Source organism: Lagopus leucura, unplaced genomic scaffold (genome assembly GCF_019238085.1).
Source record: "Lagopus leucura isolate 7727_CA_CO unplaced genomic scaffold, USGS_WTPT01 Super-Scaffold_100019, whole genome shotgun sequence".
In the NCBI taxonomy this organism is placed as follows: Eukaryota; Metazoa; Chordata; class Aves; order Galliformes; family Phasianidae; genus Lagopus; species Lagopus leucura.
In genome coordinates this window covers 11,412,262-11,434,737 of record NW_024962273.1, presented here as the reverse complement: position 1 = coordinate 11,434,737, position 22,476 = coordinate 11,412,262, and the positions used below count along the sequence as shown (strand labels likewise).

Genomic DNA, 22,476 nt, shown 5'->3' with positions numbered 1-22,476 from the left:
TAGTGAAATCATGTTTGTGTGAGATAACACTTGAATTTGGCATTCTGTATTTTTTTTTAGTATCACATAGATTTTCCTTCTTGTGTTCACGGAGTTTGCTGTGGTTTTTCACGTTAGTTACTTTTGTGATAGAAATATCACTTGTCTTGTTCCTATTTAGCACAACTATCATTTAACTGAACATCTCAAATTGTCTGGAATTGGTGTAGTGTCTTGTATGCCTTATAGATAACCTGCAAGATAAAGGTGTCTGTAGGCTGTTTTTTTCCCATGATGTGATGTTTTAAATGACTTTTCCTGCTTGAAATGTGGAGGGTTTTTCACATTATTTACTCCCTCTCTTTTTTTTTTTTTTTTTTTTTTTTTAACTTTATTTATAAATATCAATGTTATATGTAAGTGTTAATCTCCACACTTATTGGCTCAGATTTTGCTATTTGAAAACTTCTGGTAATACCTAGAGTTGAGTAAGAGCATAGTGAATGTCTTTTGGGAATTGTGTGGAGGTGAAAGTGTTTCTTAGATAGTCTAGGGGATAATGAAAGCAGTCTCAAAAGAGAAGGCTTCAGATTAGGATGAATTCAGAATACGATAGGTCCTTGAATTTGGATCTGAGAATATAGGTAATTTAGCAGCAGCCCTAACTTAGGATAGAAACAAGTGAATTTCATTGGTCATATATACATAATTTACAGATTTTATATAAAACAGATTGTATAATTTAATCTCTATATTATTTTTTATCTATATAAATGAAATCCATGCTCTAAAAAGTGTATTTTCATAGAAATATTTAAGTTATGGACAATGGTTATACTAAGTGTTTAAATGGTCTGGTTTTATTTTTCATTTAGGTTGAAGATTGTAAAAATTTCTTTTAAATGCAAACAGTTTTTTGTTCAACTTAGGAAAGAATTGGTGAGTACTATTTTAAATTTGATCTAAAAAATGAGTAACGAGGCTTCTCTGTACTAAATGTCTGCATTATACTTTAATACCACATTGTTTCTTGTCTTAAGTCCAGTTTCATCAATTTTCTGTTTATTTCAGTTGCCAAACAGTCATTGCAATGTTTAATAAGACTTATTGCATTTGATCTACCTTATACAAAAAAGACTTTTAGTTTTATGTATGTATGCAGGAAATAAAAATGGATTATATAATGTAAATATTGAAGGTTGAAAGTAAATCAATATTAAATTTAAATTTCAGAAGAAACCAAGTTAAAATGAAAAGTAATGCTTAATGCTGATTCACTTGCATATGTGCTCTGATTAAAATACGCTGGTAGGTATTATTCAGATCTAGTAATACAAAGTGGCTTTTACTTAAGCAGAAGAGATAAGAATGCCTTTGCGGTTTTGAAGTACCTAGGGTAGTTGGTTTATGCATACTTCTGTATTTCTTGGAAGAAAACTGAGGCTTTACATGAAAAATAAATATACTTTTTCTCTTGTGATATTTGTTTCCTACTCTGTGAAGCACCATAGGACTAGTGAGCAGTTAATTCAGCAAGAAATTGATTGTTTCATGCCTCCAAGAGATAGGAATCTAAACCCTTACAGACTTGGAAAAGAATTAATTAAAATACGGGTATGTGATTAACTCATTAGATTAGTTAAAAGGTTTTGTGCAGTCCTTACTTACAGCTGAAAGGATTTAAAGACCTAAGTATAGAGTAACTAACCAGAGGAAAAAAAAAAAAGATATATTTTAGACAGAAATACATTCTAAATATTATAGAACTACTCCAGATTCAGAGACAAATATGTAGGAGGGAACTCCTGTTACGTCAGAACAGGCCAGTGGTTTGTGACCAGCAACAGCAATTTGAGCTGCTCATCTTAACAGCAGGAGGCCCAGGAGTTTGAAGTTCTCACAGATGGAACTGCCTGACACAGATCTGCTGTGTTAGCTGATGGGAGGAGGTTGACGTTTCTGCTTAGAGCAGCATGAGTACGCTGTCAGTTTAGAAAGGGGAGGTTAAAACTGAACAAGGATTTTGGAGAAATTGTGTGGGAAGAAATGAACTTTGGCTATTACGTGAAATGCACAAATTTACCTATGATACAGGCAGAAAAATGGTAATAAGTATTGTATTTTCTGTTATTTTTTAATATCCCACATATTACTTGGACCAGGGTGGAATTGATATATGAACTAATATTATGTCTCCTCTGAGATGACTTATCTAAGGCAACAAATTAAGAAGACTCATTCTGTTTTTCTTTAAGCTCTTATGTATCAGATGAAAACTGACAGCAAGAACTTCATTTTCATTTATTTCAAGTCATGAATACCTTAAGATCAAAGCAGAAATTTGGCTTCCAAAGAAGGCATACTTTAACTTTTTAATCAAATCTAATATTAAAATTGTTATTTCCAAAGTTATTTTCCCTGGGCAGAATCTTTGGAAGAGATTCATCTCGCCTACATTCGGTGTCAGTGAAGTTTTATGATATTTTCTGTTTCACGATGATGAATGAACCAATTGCTATTTAATCAGCTACTCACTAGACTTCCTCTGTGTAACCAAGACACTTGCAAAGGCTGATACTTTTTGCATAAATTGGAAGTGTGTTTTAGAGTAAGTTCTCTGGTATATGCTTGCTTTTAGTTTCCTTAACAATAGCAGGAACCTAAGTGGCTTCTTTTCGGTAGCAGAAGCCAGGTGAAATGACTTTTGTTTGCACATTCCATATGTGAAATATCTCTAGACTAGTTCTTTGAGTGTATATTGAAAAGCATAGTTATACAATATGGTAGTGAAAATGTATTCATGGTATGTTGATGTGTTTCGAAGTGTAAATACATAAGGAATTTTACAGCTGAATGCCCATATTTTTTTCTAATGGAAAGCTGAGATACTCTAGTATATTAAAGTGGTGAACCTGGGAGAGAAATTTCACAGTATTTCTTCCAGACTCTCTCGTGCACTTTTTTAAGTGGTCCAAAACAGATATTTTTCAAATACTGCTAATGAATATTGAGAGCTTTTAATTGCAGTTGTCCTTAAAAATGCAAGTGCCTTATCTTTCAATCTCCTATTAAATTCATTCTTTATCTTGGCATTGCTTAGAGGCATCAATATAAGTAAAAGAGTTATTTGACTGCTTTTTAGTAGATTATATCTGTCTTGTAAATTAATCATTTAAGGGAAGCCAGATGAAGCAGTTTTATGTCAAAGTGATTTTCCACCGGTAGCATAATATATTTTTGAATGAAAGTTAGTTGTATAGTCTGTCAATTATATAACTTGAGTTGATTTTCTTTTTACTCTTTATTTAGTTTGAGGGGTGAGGAGAAAGAATAATGTACAATTTCTTCGTACAGCATTGGAAGTCCTCTGAGCTGTAACTTCAGTTGCTGTATTCTTCACTGGATTTTGCATTCTGATGTTTTTGCTTATTCAGGCTGTTCCATATTCTGCTTCCCTTGCTCATTTTGAAGCTCCTCCAGAATTAATCAGTATATATTCATTTGTCTATATGCTTCCCTAAGCACTGTGTGTTATGGTTGGTTGCAACCTTAACTGCTGTTGTGTCACAGAATCATAGGGGTTGGAAAGGACCTCTGGAGATCATCTAGTCTAACTCCTGCAAAAACAGGTTCCCTAAAGTAGGTTACACAGGAAAAGCATCTAGGCAGGTTTTGAATATATCCAGAAGTGACTCCACAACCTCTCTGAGCAGCCTGTTCCTGTGTTCTGTCACTGTCAAAGTAAAGAAATTTTTCCTTGTATTCATATGGAACTTCCTGTGTTCAGTTTGTGCCCGTTGCCTCTTGTTTTGTTGCTGGGTACCACTGAGAAGAGCCTGGCACCATCCACTTGATTTGAGATACTTGTAAGCATTGATAAGACCCCATCTCAGGGTTCTCTTCTCCAGGCTGAACAGTCCCAAGTGTCCCAGCTTGTCTTCATAAGGGAGATGCCCCAGGCTTCTAACCATCTTTGTAGTACTCTGCTGGACTCTCTAGAAGTCCCTGGTCTTTCTTGACCTGAGAAGCCCACGTTTGGCCTCACCCATGCTCTTTTTAATGTACTCCAGGATACCATTGGCTTTCTTGGCCTTAGGAAGGCTGGCTCATGGCCAACATGTTGTCTACCAGGATTCCTAAGTCTTTCTCTGCAAAGCTCCTTTCCAGTGTGTCAGCGCCTAAGCTGTGCTGATGCATGAAGTTGTTCCTCCCGAGGTGTAGGATTGTCCTTGCCCTTGATGAACCTTATCAGGTTCCTCATCACCCAGCCTGCAGCATCAGATTCCCAATCATAGAATCATAGAATGGCCTGGATTGAAAAGGACCACAATGATCACTTAGTTTCAACTGCTCTGTTATGTGCAGGGTCCCCAACCACCACACTAGGCAGCCCAGAGCCGCATCCAGCCTGGTCTTGAATACCTCCAGGGATGAGCAACCTGTTCCAGTGCTTCACCACCCTCTGTGTGAAAAGCTCCCTCCTGATATCTAGCCTAAACTCCCCTGTCTCAGTTTAAAACCATTCCTCCTTGTCCTATCACTGTCCACCCAATCTCTAGCATACTTCAGTAGCCTTGCTTCTAGACAGCCAAAGTGTTCAGCACGTTCATCTATTGTTTTAGAGCCCAGATATCCAATGATAAATTGAGTCTGTAGCAAAACAGTATTATATTTTTTTTTGTCCTTAACAGAGACCTGCCTTCAGTGTTTGAGTAAAAATTTTATTTTAAATAATGTATCTGAAGCTTTTTTTAAATTACTATTCTTACTGACTTGCAAAAAGAGCTTAAGATAGATTTGTAACATGCTGTATGGGTTTATCTGTCAAAGTACATACTTGATCTTAAATAACACCAGCATTCATTAGGTACCTAGCCAATTGTTTCCTAATCCTACCTATGTTTCTGCCTTTTTTTAATGAATATCTGATGTGTCTAGCACAATCTTCGTTGTATTTTAAGCTTCCAAAGGACTTCTGTCCACTATTTGTTTAAAAAGTTGAGTCTCTGGTGCATCTGTTTATAGTGTTAGTCTTTGTTCTCTCAGAGATGGGGGTGGGGAGTTTTTGCTTTGTTCTGGGGGTTTTTCTTTGTTTAGGCAAAGTGAAGGAGACTCAGAATGTTTTTAATCCGATTTTTCTCCTGAGCAGAGTGAGATCTGCTTTTAAGTCTCTACTTCAAAATAAGCAAAGTGGGTTTGAATTAATGTTGCTACCCAAGGCAAATATCCAAGGGCTAAGCTGTTGTGTGCAAGAGGGACTCTAATATCCATTTTTTTGTTTATATTTTTTTGTCCTTTTAATAAAAGGCATCACAAACATAACTTAGATTTCACTTTGCAGTTTTCCTTCCAGTATTTCTTCTCAGATTCTGTAGGTAACCTGTCACGTAGTGTGCATTTTAAAGGTTGTGATTTAAATTAATTTACATGCTTTTTGGCTCCCCAGTGGTTTCACCCTCAGGCTCCAGCCTCTGATCACCTCTGTCGCATCCCAGCTGCTTCCCTCTTCCCCCTTCTGTAGCGAGCAAACTGGCTTACTCTCTCTAACAAGAACTCTGGGCACAATTAGTGAGAAAATCATTTCAGAACAGAATCCAACTGTGACTCCCTGAGGTAGTCTTCTAACACTATCTCAACAGACTTAAAACCTTGAAATACCTGTATGTCATACTATAGAGCATTCAGAATCTTCCCTGAGCTTTGTGCTATGAAAATGTTCTCATAGACTTCAGTGTAACCTTTGTGGTATTTTACGTGCTTTTGACTGAAATACTGTAGGTATTAACAAGCATTGCCTCTGGACCTTATGGTGAGCCCAAATTTAATGGAAAAGAGGGGCAATCTGTTCTAAACCCTGCTACTAATCAGCAGAACTAGGGCTTGTACCACAGAAGCACTAGCAAATATAAGTTGCAGGATGTGTTTGGATTTTACAGAACCTAGAAGGGCAGACAGGGAGAAGAGTGGTGCACTTTAAGCCCACATCTTATACCCTTCTTTACCCTAAAGATTGATTCCTGGCTGTAACTGAGATGAAGGGCAGGGTTTGATAATCTGTTCTCGCTACACTGCAATGAAAGCCACAGAAGCTATGAATAGAACTATTGTTGAAGTACCTTTAAAGCTCTGAAACCCCAAGTTCCTGTGAAAGTGCTGTTTCGCATTACAATTAAGCTGATATCTCCACAGTTCCTTCTCATCATGCTTACCAACTCCTCCTTCATGCTACTTGTCTGATCTGGTGATGATGGTGACACGAAAATCATGTCAGCTCATTCTCTAGAATATAAACTAAGGGAAGCAACAGGTTGCTTTGTTTTTTTTCCTCTAACCCATAATTATAATGCTTCAAGAGTGACAAGAAAATGCACGGACATCAGTTCATATAACTTCATATCCTTTATACCGAGCCGAGGAGCTGAGGTGGTCTGTAATTTTACAAAATTGTTCACGTTTAGGATAGGAATGCATTTTGTTTACAGTGCTACTATACATTTTCATTTTGGGGGAAGCTTTTTTAAGCTGAATAGGGAATGGACAGTTTCTGTTAACTAGTTGATCACTTAATTTTTTAGTGGCGGTTAACACATCTAGAAAATACCAGGGCAGTTGGTAGTAAGTGGAAATTAGGAAGAGCTATCTGTGTAACTCTTGTAAACTGAAGTACATAATCACTTTTTAGATTATTGCCTATAATTTACTGACTGTCGTCAATTGATAATCAGAATTTGCTGTTCAATTTCAAAACCCAGTTAATTCTTTGATCTAAGTTCATCACGTGAGTAAAAGTGCAGTGTTTTTCTGAGCTATTAGTCATAATGCTCCAGTATCTCGACAAATTTGAAGAGCAGTCCAGCAAAAGCTTACCTTGGAAAAAAGAGTTTGCTGTTAAGTAAAAGCAGTGAAAGGCACATTGGCTTTTGAGTTCTTCAGTCGCAGACATTTATTAATATATTTTGGGTCATGTTTTTGGGGGCCATTTCTTCCCATCTAGACTTGTTTCATCATGCCTGTGAACGAGCTCACCTGGAAAAATAAAAACAAAATGGCTGTAGCCTTTAAAATGTCTTTAAAGAAAGTCTTAGTGGTGTTTTTCAAAGATTTTCTAATACATACAGTCAATGTAAAATTAGAGAACTACATCAAAAGGCATAATTTGGGGGGAAAAAGATTGCAAAGGCCTCAGTATTTATCTTGATTTCAAGTGTGACTGGGAATAATTTTCGCCTGAAATCCTTTTTTCTCACTTTTAGCATGAATCCAGAGAAACATTACTGGGCTTCAATATGGTGAATTACCGAGCATGTAAGAACCTGTGGAAAGCCTGTGTTGAACATCACACGTTCTTCCGTTTGGACCGACCGCTCCCCCCTCAGAAGAACTTTTTTGCACATTATTTCACTTTGGGTTCAAAGTTCCGGTACTGGTAAGTGCTGATGTGAAACATATAGGGAAGAACATAAATGAATAGACAGCTCATTAGTAAAGATAGCCAGTTATCTAGAATTTTTTTGGAAAGGTGTGTCAGTTCAAATGCTTTTTGAATCCTATCTTTCTTCACCTTCCTTCTTGGGGTAGGTTTCAAATATGAGTAATTTTCTGGAGAAGTTTGGAAATATAATTCATATGTTATTAATAGTCATTATTGAGCTAACACCTGATATCTGTCTCACAGACTGTGTTTCTTTGCCTGCTTACCTGCAGGATTATGTTTGTTTATTTATTTTAGAAGTCTCAAATTCTAAGTGTTTTTTCTGTGTTTTGTAGAAGTGATGGATCTCAGGCATTGCATGCAGCAAGTAAACAGACCTTAATAAAGATCATATAAAAATCAGCCAAGAGAAACTTGCGGAAGTAAAGCCAACTTAAGCTAGATGCATACAAACAAGGTCCTAGATGAAGACAAAAGGCATATAAGTTCTGCACAAAGGATAGTTTAGTGAACTTTGTGAACTTCGTGAAGTTTAGAAAGCAAGGATGGAATTTATATAATTAGAAATTATCAATTTAATAAGCAAAAAGCTTGAAAGTCCAGAGAATGACAGTAGTGTAACTGTGATCCCCGGGTATAATTTGTACTGTAACAACGGAGTGGGTGGTATTGTTTTTTAAAGTGCTTTATGCTTGAAATAAAAGAAAAGTAAAGTAACTGAGTTAACTGTCGCTTAAAGCGAGGCAGAATGCCTGTGGTTTAAATTGTGCCTAAAGTAGAGAATAATGGAGCTACTACTAATCATCTGTCTAGAATGGCAACAGTATCTGTGACGTACAAAGGGAGATGATGATAAAGCTAGAAAGCACAATAACGGGCTATTTCTGTTTCACTTGTGAATTGCATAAATGTATAAAAAGGAAAGTAATTCACAGGCTGAATTTTTGTACCATCTGTTTCTTTGACTAACATTCACAGCGTCCATTTGAGAAACACCATTCTGCAATTCCAAACAGTGTTTGAGAGTTGGTTCAATGTTACTGTCATGAATTTGGGGAAGCTTTTTCATTTCTGAGCAGATTTTGAATCATTGTGGTTGCTATAACAGAATAGCTCTTTGATGGTGACATTCAACTTATGGTAATGTAAGCTGAAAAGGGAAACTATAAAAATGAGGAAGGTCATTAAAGTTAATGAAGCAGCCAAAAGGCTAGAATTTGTGCAAGTAGTTTGAGAGCTTGTTTAGAGTCTGCATAATAGCAGTAACGTGGCATACAAGGAGAGGTTAAGGGCACTGGGCTTGTTTAATCTGAAGAGGAAGCTAAGGTGGGTGCTTCAGAAGCAAGCGTAAAGCTACTGCTAGGTCAGATTCAGAAATGGTGGAGTCAAACTTTTGTGGGTGATGGCAAGTGGTAGAATAAAGGGCAACAACCACACATTTACCTTCAAGAGTCAAGCTGGAATTTGGGATTTGTTTATTTTTTTAAGGAGACTAGTTCTTTACTGGAACGAGTCACCCAGAAAGGTTGTGGAGTCTATACTTTTGGATAGATTCAAAACTTGGCTAGACTAAAGCCATGGCCAGACAGGATTTAGTGTTAGCAGATGGTTGGATAGGAGCCTCCTAGCCAACATTTCTATGATTAAAGTGAGCTAACAGAATTTTAAACTACCAGGGCAAGAGAGAATTATCTCAATTTCTAAAAGAAGCCGTATATACAAAATTGGTCAACTATTGAATATTCAATATTCAATCTGTTACTGGGCTGAAAGCTTCTAATGAAGCAAATTTCAGAGCAAGTTTTTTTTTTTTAAAAAAAAAAAAAAAAAAAAAAGTTGCTACAAAGAATGGGGAAAGCAGCTCATGAAAATATCAAACTCCTTTAAGCTATCTGCGGGTTTTCAAAGTGGTGCTTACAGCATTCCTCACCAAAGCCTCAAATCCAGTGGCCAAAACACTAGGACTTTTACTGAATATTATTGTAGGTCCAGTCTTCATGTTAAAGGGAAGTTGCCAGTGAAATTGTGTACATTTTTGTGGTAAAAACCTGAGTTGACTACAGAGAGTTTTGGTGGTACTTGGGTGATGAATGAGTAGGTAATAAAATGGCAGCTGAAGCTGAATGTTCAAAAATGCAATGTGTATGTTTAGAGTGAAAAGAGGAACATAATTATAACTAATATGTCACTGTCTTGGACCTTTTAGGTAATTCTATGAAAACCATAATTAGTAGGGATCAATGCAGATACAATGTTACAGTTACTTGAAAGGGATTAAGAAAAATACAAATGGCTTACTGCTTGTCAAAGTTAAAAATGCAAAACCCCAAGAAGTTACCAAAGACAGGAGCTTTGAAAAGAAATATTTTTTTATTTTTTTTTAGTGTTGTAGAATTGTGGTACCATAGAGTTCAGGAAGGCAGCGGACTTTGTCCAACACGCTGCTCAGAGCAGGGTCTGCTTTAGCAGGTGGCCTAGCACTGTACCCAGTCAGATTTTAAATATTATGTATTCTGTCTGTAATTCTGCTTAAGTTGAATTTCCTGTGTTTCAATTTGTGTCCTCTTTGCTACCCCTTATCTTGTCACTGAGGTCTTCTGAGAAGAGTCTGGCTGTCTTTTTGACACACTCTAACAGACAACTGTTTATACAGGCTGATTTGATTCCCCTGAGTCTTTCCTTCATGAGGCTGAAATCAGATACCAGGTCTCGGCTCAGCCTGCCGCTCCACACCAGATGCACCAGATTTGTAAATGTTTTCACAGCCCCTTTGCTTGACTTGCTCCAGTATGGCCATGTGTTTTGGGCTGCCCAGAACTGGACGCAGCACCCCCAGCGTGCTATTGTGGAGTTGAGTAAACCTTTCCATCCACTTGGCCCCCAGCCTGTCACTGGGGCTGTTCCTCCCCAGGGGCAGGTCTTTGCATTTCCCTTCTCTGAATTTCTGTTGGTGCATTCACACATTCAGTAGTCAAATGGTGAAATTCCTTTCTAAAAGGATATTGTAAAGCCTGGAAATCTACTTTAACTCCAAAAAGCACATAGAAAACAGATTTAGTCTTGTGATTGCCACTGATCACAACTTGGACCAGTATTGGTCCCTGGTCTGACCTGCAGTTATGTATGGAGTTTTAAATGGAAACAATAATTTTTGAAGTCATACTTTATAATTTTCTCTAAAAACAGCTGCTATTGGGCATTATTGAGATAAATGAATATTTCCATCTAGTTCCAATTTCTTATTCTGAGTTTTCTAACTGATGGAGATTATTCAGACGTGAATTACTCACCATCTGATTTCCTAATTATGTTGTATTTAGTGTTGTATGTATTCTGTAATACGCATATGAAAACAACTAATTATTTTTTGATTTTATATCACTGTATATGTTCCCTGTAAGGGACAGAAAAGAGCAGAAAAGTATCAATGTCTTTGTAGGACATGCATGCATGTGAAGTAATAAAAAGAGGGAGTTGTGCTGGTATCTAGGCACCAATTCTTAACCTCTGATAAGCACTCTAAAAAACATTGTATTGTTTTTCAAAGCAAATTATGAAATATAATCATGGAATAAAGGATCTTTGCTTTGACGCGGGAGATGTGGTCTTAAAGGAAGAGTCAGCGAGTTCCCAGTTTTGTGTTTGAGAAAGCAGAATGCAATTGTGATGTGTTGATCTGTGTTTCTTAATGATAATTTGCTAAACTAAGAAGCAGTTAAGTTTTTTTTTTTTTTTTTAAAACATTTCAGGGAGTAGTTTAGGAGGAGTGCAGTGGAGATGCATTACTTTTAATTGTGTGTCTGTGACAGAAAAGATGATTGTCCAGAGAATTATCCAGAAGATACAAGCAGAACTTGCTTGTTGCTTTGGATAAAAGGAAAAAGGAGAAAAGAGTTTTGTTATGTTTCATATTAATTGGTCTTTGTTAAACTTTGTGAAAGAAGACTTATGCTTACCCAATAATGTCTAAGGTTATATTATACTGAAGCTAGTGCCATTGCTTGAGCAGTAGAATTTTTCTTGAGATGGTTCAGTTCCAAGCAATAAATTATTATCCTAAGATGACTGCATTTAATGGATTTTGGTTTGTTTTCCAGTGGGAGAACAGAGGTCCAGTCTGTGCAGTATGGCAAAGAAAGAGCAAACAAAGACAGGGTATTTGCAAGGTAAGCAATTTACATTTGTACTGGATCAATAAGTGTTCTGTTTGTGTATCTTAAGATGCTATGGGGTTATTGTTTTCTGTTTGTAAACTTGCAAAATAGGGAGTCTTTTGTTCACTGTTGCTGGTGGCATGACTTGATTGTATCAAGGAGCTAAATTTTGATGTGGGTTATTATTCAGGCAGCCAGAAGTGGAAGAGAATCAGAATTGCCTTAATAGTTGTATGTATTTGCCCTCTTTGTGCTGTTCTTATTGCAGAGAATATTCTTTTAGTCATTATCTCAATATTTGAATGTTTAATCCCTGATAACAACCTTTGACTGTACGTGTGCACTTCTGTTAGAGTAATGGTGAGTGTCTGACTGAATGAGAACAGTTTTACCACTGTGGCCCCAGTAAGGTGTTGGAACGATGGAAAAACTGGACTGCAAGTAGGCTGTTGCTGTAGATACAGGGGGGAAAAAAGTCCTTACAAGCAGGGAGCATCCTCTGCACTTTTTATCTGTTTAAGCTTTTTTTTGAGCTGAGGAATGTCTTTTAACATGGTAACCCATTAAGGAACTCTGGAGTTCAAATTCGAGGTGTTTTTCTGTATTTATGTAAGGGACAGTTATGAATCAGCTAAAAACTGTGTAATATATACTGCACTCTAAACTTGTCAATTTCATGAGAAGAAGTGGGATGAGGAAGGGCTTTTGAGGAGCATTTGCTTCATTTTAGAAATTCTTATTCAGTAGATGGCACTCTCTTCCCTTTGAATCAAAGCTAAACAAGTGCAGCTGGAGTTGTTTGTCTCTTATAACATATACTCTGGTTAAAACTGAAACCTGTGGCTAGAACCGAATGCTGTTTTTTCAAGTCTTTTCTTCTTAATAAAATACTTGACTTTCCTATATTCTCTAATTACACTTTTCAGTTGCTTTTAGATAAAGCAATACATCACAGTTACCTTTTGGGCCGATTACTGAAGTGAATGACTGATAAATGGCTGATTCATGTATGGATCTGTCACAGAGTGGACTGAATTTAATGGTGTATTGTAACAAATACACCTTTGGAAGGCTTTTAATAGTTCATCTACTTTTCCCTCCTGTCTTCCCTGAATTTTCCGTTATGAAGATTTTTAGTATTTTAAGGGATGAAAAGAGCAAGAAACGTGAAGTGTTTGTAGAACAAAGCATGCTTCAAAAAGCTTAAGCTAAGATCGTTATTATCTTTAATTCCTTTTCTCCTAAACATTTAAGTTTCAGGCTGAAATACCATTCAGCCCCTCTGAATTCATACTGAAAGTAAATTGTGTTTTAAGGTTTTCCATGTATCACATGGATTTTGTTCCTGGAACCTCCTTTTTTCTTTCTGAGCGTGTTTTTCTCGAAATAATTGCATTGTTGAACAGCTTTTTAACCTCTCAAGCAGCAGGTTTGCTTCAGTTGTTTCACGTTTTGAAAAGTTTTGAAAGTTCATTTTGGTGTCATTTTCCTTTTGATATGAAACTATAAGCATCTGAGCTTTGCAGTCAGGATTTTCTTGAGTGAGGTGGCCACTTAAAAACAACAGTATTATTTTTTAAAAATTATTATTACCACGTAAGAAGACTTATTAAAGATCAGTTATGATCTCTAGAAAAAGTACTGGATGTTTTTTCTAAAACTGTCTACATTTACCCTCTGTTTGAGCTAATACTCTCTAAGCAAACTTTTAAGTTCTTTTGTTGTACAAAAATGATGCTTAAGCTGAGATGTGATTTGCACATTCTATTTGTTCTGAGATGGGAAATGGTGACTGCCATTGCAGCATTCAGCTGGCCTTCACATGCCCAGTAGAACAGAAAGAGCACAAGGTATGGAAATGAAATTTCCCAACATTCATTTGAATAAATCAAGCTTTTTTAACCTACAGCTTCCAGGCTTATCTCTTTTTCCTCAGGATTTTAATTAAAATTAATTGACGTAGTCTTCATGGATTTATTTTTTTTATCATAAAAATGTTTTAGAATCAATTTTAAAATGGAGCCGTTACTCCAGCAAAGGAAGTAGTATGTGATGTGATAAATACTTGTTTTGGAGGCAGCTACGCAATTTCATGCTGCACTAACTGCAGCATTTAGAGGACTATTGTTGCAGTTGTTGACATTTTTTTTAATCTCCATTACAGCTATTTGCTTGGCCTCATTTGTTGTAGGATGTTCGCAATCCATAAAAACCCATCAGAATTCCCAGGAGCATAATAAAAGTGAAAGTAGATTATACAAGTGAAAAAGTTCAATCAGGTTGTGAATTGAGTGATTTCTTAAAGAACATTGCTCTCTATCTAAAGGTCCTTGCAAATATCCTGATTTTATTCAGCCCCAGTGGGATCTGTTGGATATGAGAGGAGGTTGTTGGTATGTGTTGTGTGGTAGTGTGTGGGCATCTCAGTTGGTCTGCATTTCTAAACTCTTTATCATGAACTTACAATCTCTATTTCCAGCAACCCAATCTAATTGTTTCAACCATCCAGTCATTCAGGACATTTAAATTCCTCTTTCTTCAAACTGCATGTCATTTTGTGTTATTTCTGCAGATTTTCATGCAATTTCAGTCTCTTCGTCGGAAGTTGCAGTGACCAGTTTTGCTGAGAAATTCATTCCCTGTGCTCTTTGTCAAAATACAAAGGAAAGCAGAGGCTCCACCTTATATTTCTTTTTGGGATATAAATGATTTAAGATTTCTACTTGTGTTTCCCAAATCACATTCTCTGTGCCTTCTTGTGAGAATTTAGCACTCCAGCTGTTGGACCCAGAACCAAATTTTGTCTTTGAAAGCGTGAGCTTTGTTTATTTAGCTTTAGCCAATACCACTTGTGTCATGCATTTTTAGTTGTGTTATGTAATTTCATCCTACCTGCTGTGTTATTGTGTTTGATGTAGTATTGCAGCTCCAAAGACTATTTCTGATTTTGGGGTGCAGGTGAAGTTTTTGGTTTCTGTCCCTTCTCAGATAGGCAGGACTTCTTCTGATGTTTTTAGGTGTGTTTCTGTAGATAAACCAAAATTAGCATGAAATTAGAAAGGAGCTTTCTCTACTAAGTAGCAGCCCCTTGTGATGGGGCTCAGTGGAAGCATCCAGAGTGAGCAGACAGATGCAGAATTTAAAATTTCAAAGCTTATTAAGGCATTTCAAAAGGTTTTTTTTCTGGCTTCTTTCCCTTCTCCCATCTCCCGATCTGCACAGTGCTTTAAGGAAGCTATTGTAATATTGTAAGGAATGAGTAATAAAAGAGAAATTTGCAGGCATATTTTGCAATGTATCTTAAATGTTAATTAAAAAACCTCAAAACTTATTGTTAGATTTCTAAGTATTGGTAAGGGAACTAGTATGAAAAAGCCGCAGCACTGAGAAGTTTAGTGCTGCACTGTGGTAACTTTTTCTTTGAAATTTCTGCAAAGACAGGAAATAGAGGCAACAAACAGGAGTGGGTGGGACTCTGAGGTTAGAGCTGTTAATAAAATAATTGAAATGAACCTTTGCTGATAAACGTTGCAGTTGTTTGTCATGGTGTTGATTTAATTTCTGAAAGATCCAGACCCTGTCCACAGTAAAAGGTGAGTTTTCCTAACATTGGATTAAATTGATACGGAAGCGATGCTTTTCTCATTTCAAATGTGTACTTATTTTTTGCATAGGTTGAGGAAGTTTGTTCAACATGTAGTTACAAACTGAAGGTACAGTGGAGTGACTTGTTTTTGAAACAGTCAGAAATCACATTTTTGGGGAAAATGCATTTCTTCCTTGTCCCCATGCTTCTATGTCTTTCTTCATAGTTTATTTCCTGAATAATATAGAAAATAAAAGTGCCTTTCAATGTTTGTGTGCATTTCGAAACAAAACCAAAACAAAAATGACACAAAACTTCCCTGTAGTCCACTGTTTTTTTTTTTTCCACTGGAGATGGATGAATAAGGTTCCATAAGTGTCCTTACATGTCTGTCAGAAAATACTATATTTTCAGCCCTGAGTTTACTTATATTACGATCGTCTGCATTTTCCCCTTGACAGTTCCCTAATCCGTAGAATTTACCTCTTAGTAGAGCTGGTGGAGCTGTCTTTTGGTGTTAGTGTGTTGGCTACAAACATACTTTGCAAAAATCTAGTCAATTATAGCCTTTGATTAGTAAAAGATTAATGAACTGATAATATTAGATATGACTTTCAATTTTGCTGGTTTTGTTTTGTTTTAACTGTTCAGATTTTGAAAGTGGTTTGAGTTGCTCACATTTGGAGCGAATTATGTAAATGAGAATGTTGGTTTAATTGACTTGACGTTGAACTAATTACTTCTGGATCAAATTAATACTGCTTAAGCACAGTGATGCATTCAAGGAATGTCTTATTCCACAGGAAATAAATAGTTGCTGTTTTCAACTATCAACATACTGCTAGATTTTTTTTTTTAAAGATGTAATAAAACCTAACTCAGAAGGATTTAGAACAGCCTATGTTGCTTAACTCTCTGAAATTGGTCAGCTGCTATTCACCAAGTCTTCTGAGCAGCAAAACAGCATGCAGTACGTATTCAGAACTGCATGGGGGCAGAAGGAAGGTATAAAATAATATTAAAAACAAAACAAATGCTTAAGAACTCTTCACACCCAAATGTCTACTGCTTGAGTTCCAAACAGTGTTGGCATTAATAATAAGATGTGTGTTTCTGTGTGTGAAGCTAGATTATTCAGTGTGATATTTGGTAGCTTTTTGGCTTAGACTCTTGGTAATTCTGAGGATAGTCTACTTAAATTCAATGCAGGCCAACACCTTAAGTTCTATGAGAAGTAAAAATGTAATCATAACTGAAGTTCTTGTTTCCAGTAAGATGTAATTTTGTGTGTCAGTAGTTCCTTATTTTCTCAAGGTTCCTCCTTTCCGGACTTGCACTTTCAGTAAATCTGGAAAGTGATAATGCCAAGATGAAGATAAAGAGGAACAGTTACTATCCTCCAGAGGACAAGAAAGGCAGAAGTTGTTTTTTGATACAGGTCTATGGGGTGGGGGAAAGAAATGATGGAGGGCATTATGCTGATATAGGAATATGTTGTCACCTTATTATGCTGAATTGGAGAGTAGAGGAAGATGTGGTGATATAAATATATAAAGGGGAATGAAATGATCACAACATGAAAGACTCGTGAAATTGAGGAATATTTTGAATAAAAGGAGTTTGGGTAATAGTTGAGAAACTGAGTTGCACAGAACTATCAGAGCAGTAGAAGTAAATGCAGGGACATCTATTTATGGATTGCTTTAAAGAATTTTTGGTGTTGGCTGAAGAATTCAGGTATGTTTAGTTACAGGATCTAAATGATGCTCTCATCTAAACCATCAAATGTGATGCCACTAAGAAAAGGGCAGCCACAATTTTTGGATGATTCATTTGGCAGTGCGTGGTATAAAAGGAAGATGTTCTATTTTGTGAGGTGTTGTACGTATGGTCTCATTTGCACTCAGGAAATGTAAGGAGCAGCAGAAGAGAGGAGAATATGTGTTCTGGTATGATCAGAGAATGAGAAAAAAGAGGTTTGCTTTCTTTTAAGAAACTCTGGGGATAACAACCTTTAACCTGAAGGATGTTTCTGGTACATAGCCAAACGGAGCCTAAAAGTTGCCCAGAAACAACTTGAAAGAGCATGATTGTATCTGCTTTATTGTTGTCACAGTTCATTCTGGAAAGAAGAATTGTCACCTAGATGAAAATCCTTGAGTAGTGGGCAAAGCCCAGCAGCTTGGTTACTGTGTTGATGATTGCCCTGCTTTCTGTTCTTTACGGTCATTGGGAGGTTTTTGTTTTTGGACAGATATTTCCACTACTATTTTTTTTTTCTGAGATGAATGAACAGTTTGGTTACTTAGAGCTTTTCCACTTCTCATGTTCATATCTTTTAATGAATATTCTGTTTGTGTCAGATTCTCCTTGAGGCGCTGGAATTGGCTGGTAAAGTTTTAACACCTTGCCTGCCTCCCTCCTAGCCAGCAGTATTGTATGACTGTTTCACTGATGTTCTAGTACAGAGTAGACAAAGTGAAAACAATATTGAGGAAAATAAACTGCATAGGTACATTACTGCTTATGTAAATATAGTTTTGTATTATTGCATTTCCTTTCTTCCATATAGCTCTGTTTTCCTGTGATTGAATATCCAGAGTTTCACTGTGGGGGAATTTATATGATCTTGTTCTCACCTCTTACAATTTCTGATTGATCGTTTTTCTTTTTTCCTCCAAGATCCCCCAGTAAACCTTTGGCACGGAAACTCATGAGTGGGATGGACTGGGAAGTAGTGAGCAGGAACTCTCTGTCTGACGATAGGTTAGAAACCCAAAGCTTACCATCACGGTCTCCACCTGGAACCCCAAATCAGTGAGTAGCATCACATCTCTCCCTGGAAGTGACTGTCTTCCTCTGAAGTGAGGGACACACGTATGTTATGAGAGGAATAATGCTTTATGGAGGTTAAAAGAACTTCACAAAATTGTGTGCTGAATAGCTCTTTGGAACATTTAACTCTGCACAAGAAACTGTCTGTGGGGTGAATTTTAAGTACTTTTATAAGTATTTATAAAGTAAATAAGTAATTAAGTATTTATAAGTATTTTAAGTACTTTTATAGGTTTAAGTACTTTTCACTCAACTTATAAAAAGTGTAAAGGATAGCATGCTACTCAAAGAGCTTGAGTTTTATCAAGCATAGTTAAAATCAAATTATCCATTGGGCTAAGGAAAAAAATAATGAAATCTCTACTATACTCTAGAAGTAATTGGTTTGTAAAGTTTTCAGGGAAATGACTTGATCATATATATTTGTGGATCTATTTCCATCAGTTTTTCCCCTTTTCTTTTATTCCTTTCAAAGCTCACTTCTCACATGTTAGAGCTTTCTGGCTCACGTTTAGGAAAAAATCCATATTTCTTTTGGAAAATAACCATATATGTATGTATATAAAAAAAATATAATTCTTATGATTCTTTCTAGTAGCAAGTGGGTGTGATGAAATGTTCTTCTTAATGAAAGAACTTAGTGAACTCTCACTGAGTGGACTGTCTGTCCTGTAGCCTGTTCATTGTAAACAGTATCTTTCAAAGCCTTTTAGTAGAATTTGTGGAAATAATTTTTAAACACTTTCAACGAGAAAGTTATGAAGCATGGTATTTTAACTGACAAAATAAATGTTTCGGTGTTTTTTCTTTGAGACATGAAGTTGTTTCCTAGCATTGTGAACGTATGCTTGCACAGAGAAGAAAAAGTGTTATTCTGGCTTCCCCTAAGTTATTCTTTTGTATTGATGTAGGAAGTGTAGGTTAATAATCAAATTATTTCCACGTTGCACTGCTATGTTTTCCCTTTTAGCCGCAACTCCGCCTTCACTCAAGAAGGAGCTCGGTTACGACCCTCCTCGGTTGGACATTTAGTGGACCATGTAGTTCACACTTCACCAAGTGAAGTGTTTGTGAACCACAGATCTCCATCTTCCACCCAGGCTAACAGCATAATACTGGAATCATCACCGTAAGTTTCTATTGATTGCCATGGGTCTTTGCCATAAGGAATTTAGTTTTAAACATTTGGGTTGGGGGTGTGACAGAAAATCTGATGAAAAGGTGCCTGTTGTTAGGGACTGTTAGGGTAAGCCATGCTAAAAATGAGATGATACAGGAGTGCAGACCTCTATCTAACACATTCCTGATGCAGGGCTGTCATACCTTTCCCCTTGCCATACTTTTGCCCTTGCTGTAATGTGGCCATCAGTGTTTGGATGTGGATGCAAAAGTTAGTTTGGTAGAACCTGAAGTATGTTGTTCTATGATACAAGTTTTGAATTCCCACGAGTTTGGAAATCTTGTTTTGTCAAGGCATAAAAGTGTGAGCCCTGCAAGTTAGCCAGAATGTCTATTTAGCAGCCCAGCCTTCTGATGGTCTCAGTATACTTTGTTACATTGTATGTAATACATGATGTTATATTGCCTATTGCTACAGAGTATCTCTATTTTTAAGATCGCACTGTTGTCTGTTTTTTCCTGATAAGCTGAATGTGTGCCATTTAGTAATTATCAAAATGAAGAATTGTTAAATTCGGAAGCGTAATTTAGATCTTCCTTTTTCATGGAACAGCTTTTCTTGATGGAAAAGTTGTCATCTAACTGACTATAAAATTGTAATAAAAATTAATTATTATACCAGTTTACAAATAAAAGTTTTTGTGCATTAAAAAAAAAACAACAACAACACAAAGCAAACAAAAAAAGACTCTTGAAGGAAAAGGAATCTTGTGGGAAACAATATTTTTCAAGCAAACAAAGTTTTCAAACAAAGCAAAGTTGCTCAAAGGTTTGAAATACTCAGAAAAAGCTAAGAAGGAGAAATGAATTGGGGAAAAGAGCTGCATGCTGTGGACCATATGAACATGCTGCTGTGTCTTATACGTATGTATGCATATAATTCTAAGTTTATCTTTCTAATTTTGTAGAACCTCTGTAAGAAAGTATGTTGTGCAGATTGTTTTAAAACCATTTGAGAAGTACAAACCAATGCATGCACAATTACGTATTTTTTTTTATAAAAGAAAACTGGTGTATCTCCATAAAAAAGAATCTGGGAATGTATTCAGGGCTTTTAGAACCTTCAGTGGATCATGCCTTCCTTTTCAACAGCTTTGCATAACTTTGGGAAGGGGGTAGAATAAAAATTTTATTAAGGTTTTGTAAACTAAGACTTTTTTTTATAAGGTGCAACAACTATGACTTTGACCATCATTTGTTTGCTGTAGAAAAAATATTTTAGCCTAATAACATAAATCTGCCCTTTCTTGGTGGGATTTTGAAACCTGTTTGTGTGACAAGGGAGTCTCAAAAACTGGAACACTTGTAAATCTTGTTTCATGCTTGAATTTGGCTGACTGAATCCATGCTGTCATTTCCATTCCCTTCTAAGACAGTCAATTTAGTTAAGAGAAAATCTTGAGTGATAGAGTTACACAGCAAAATAAGCAAAGTTCCAAAATGCTCCTTTCTTTGTATGCCTTTATTCTAAATTAAGTTCTAGAATGATGGTTCTAGAATAAGTTCCCGAATGTCCTTTGGATTTGTTAATTTAATAGCTGACTACTTTTACGAGTTACCATAGAAATGAGTCTTAAAAAGAGAGGAAGTGTTTTTGCAAATTAGTTATGCAGCTCCGGGTGTTCTTTTTCATGGCTTGCGCTTTTTTATTCCCTAATAGAAAAAAATATTGCTTTTTCTATTCACAAGTTCAAAAGTGGAATTGAATCTACCACTGTAATTACTTAGCATGAGGTATTTTTAAGAATAAGGATATTGGTTGTCAAAATACGAATCCTCAAGGAGTCTTCTGAAAGTTTCAGGTGTTGTTTAAAGCTTTTTTATTTCTGAATAAAAGTAGCAGAGTAACGACATGTATATTAACCATATAATTAAAAATGAGATTGTTTCGGCATCCAAAAATCGACTGCTTAAACATTTTGGCCCTTCTGAGTTAGAAGGTTCAAGCGCTCCATCCGCTAAGTTGTTGGGAATTCACATATCAAATGTATATACAAAAGAAGGGAAGAGGAGCTAAGCTGACTTTCAATGTAGTGATCTCATGAAATTTGGAGTCAATATAGCAAAAGAAATTAGAGCTCCAGTGAGTATTAGGAGACTTTTGCTTAGATAATCCGGTCTTTTGTCTTCAACTGCGTGTGTTATTTGGAACTCAACTGAGATCTTTCTGCTCAGAGCACACTGAGTTGATTATAACCTTAACTTCAAAAGGCACGTGATATATAGTTTAATAACCTTATGGGTGCATGTACGAAGTGTTTGCTTAATATATTGAAAGGTCAGACCGGATATCTGTAACAAAAATACACAGAGGTTGTCAGTGTGAGGTTTTATGGGTTATTGTATTATTATGTAAATGGATGAATGCAGTAACAGAGAGCTCCTTTGCCTGCCAAGCAGGCTGCTTTCATGGCCATTGTCTGAGCATTCATAAGGAGATTCAAAGCTGACTGGGCAAATACAAAGCAATGAAGTTTTTGCCCAAGGCTTGATTGTTAGTTCTCACAATTCATTATGCTAATACATTACAGCGCTTGTCTTGCTCCTACGAAAATGCTCATCTGAGTAACTTTTTCAAATCTTTTGTATAAGTTTGTATTTTCTTTGGGAATTTATTTGTGTTTGCTGACATATGTACCGGCGTCTAGTCAAACATAGGATTCTATCTCTCACTTTTATCTGGAGGCTTTTGTGTCTTTACAAAGGTTTTCCTCTTTCATTCGGTTTAGAGCTCTCAGGAGTAATTGTTTTCAGGCAGATATGTAACTATGTTGCCCTTGTCTTGAAAAGGATGAATAACCTGTGCCGCCTGGACCTGAATGTATAAATACACGGGCAGTTGAAAAGCTCTGGGTGACCTTTGCGAGTGAATGTCTAAATAATTTATAGCAGCCTTGAAAAATTCATCTTGCAGATGTTGACAATCGTATTTTTCTCTTTCCAATAAACTATCTTCAGAAAAGCTACTTATTCGGAGGGAAAAAAGGCAACTTTTTAGTCAATTCCCCAAGATAGTTGTGTTGCAAAATACATTTATTTTCTAAAAGTTGAGGTTAAGCGAAAACATCTAACACAATATTAGGATTTGTTTCCAAAAGAACCCTATCAGTATTTTTGTTTTCTAAAAAACAGCCTAAATTTTTAACATGAAATGGAAAATGAATGTATTTTTTACAGTGCTTGCATTCTGCAGCATGGAATTTCATGCATTTCTGCCTTAGGTTTTACTACTTGCAGCAACTTGAAATGCTGTACTCTCTTCTAATGAGTCTCCCTCTGCTACCAGTTTACTGCAGCAGACCCAGTAGTAA

The 22,476-nt window shown here is 36.3% G+C and overlaps 1 protein-coding gene across 5 annotated transcripts in view; it reads left to right on the top strand.

Moving 5' to 3' along the window:
* Positions 1 to 22,476, top strand: part of PTPN4 (protein tyrosine phosphatase non-receptor type 4) — a 96,460-nt gene that overhangs the window by 54,978 nt on the left and 19,006 nt on the right. For all 5 annotated transcript variants that reach the window (XR_006180295.1, XM_042877782.1, XM_042877780.1 and 2 more), the window contains 5 exons: positions 855 to 918; positions 7,233 to 7,405; positions 11,509 to 11,577; positions 17,834 to 17,968; positions 18,957 to 19,115. Coding sequence is in view for 4 of the 5 variants with exons in the window: in XM_042877782.1 (XP_042733716.1) it covers positions 855 to 918; positions 7,233 to 7,405; positions 11,509 to 11,577; positions 17,834 to 17,968; positions 18,957 to 19,115 (600 nt within the window). In the remaining variant the exon portion in view is untranslated. The remainder of the gene's footprint in view (positions 1 to 854; positions 919 to 7,232; positions 7,406 to 11,508; positions 11,578 to 17,833; positions 17,969 to 18,956; positions 19,116 to 22,476) is intronic.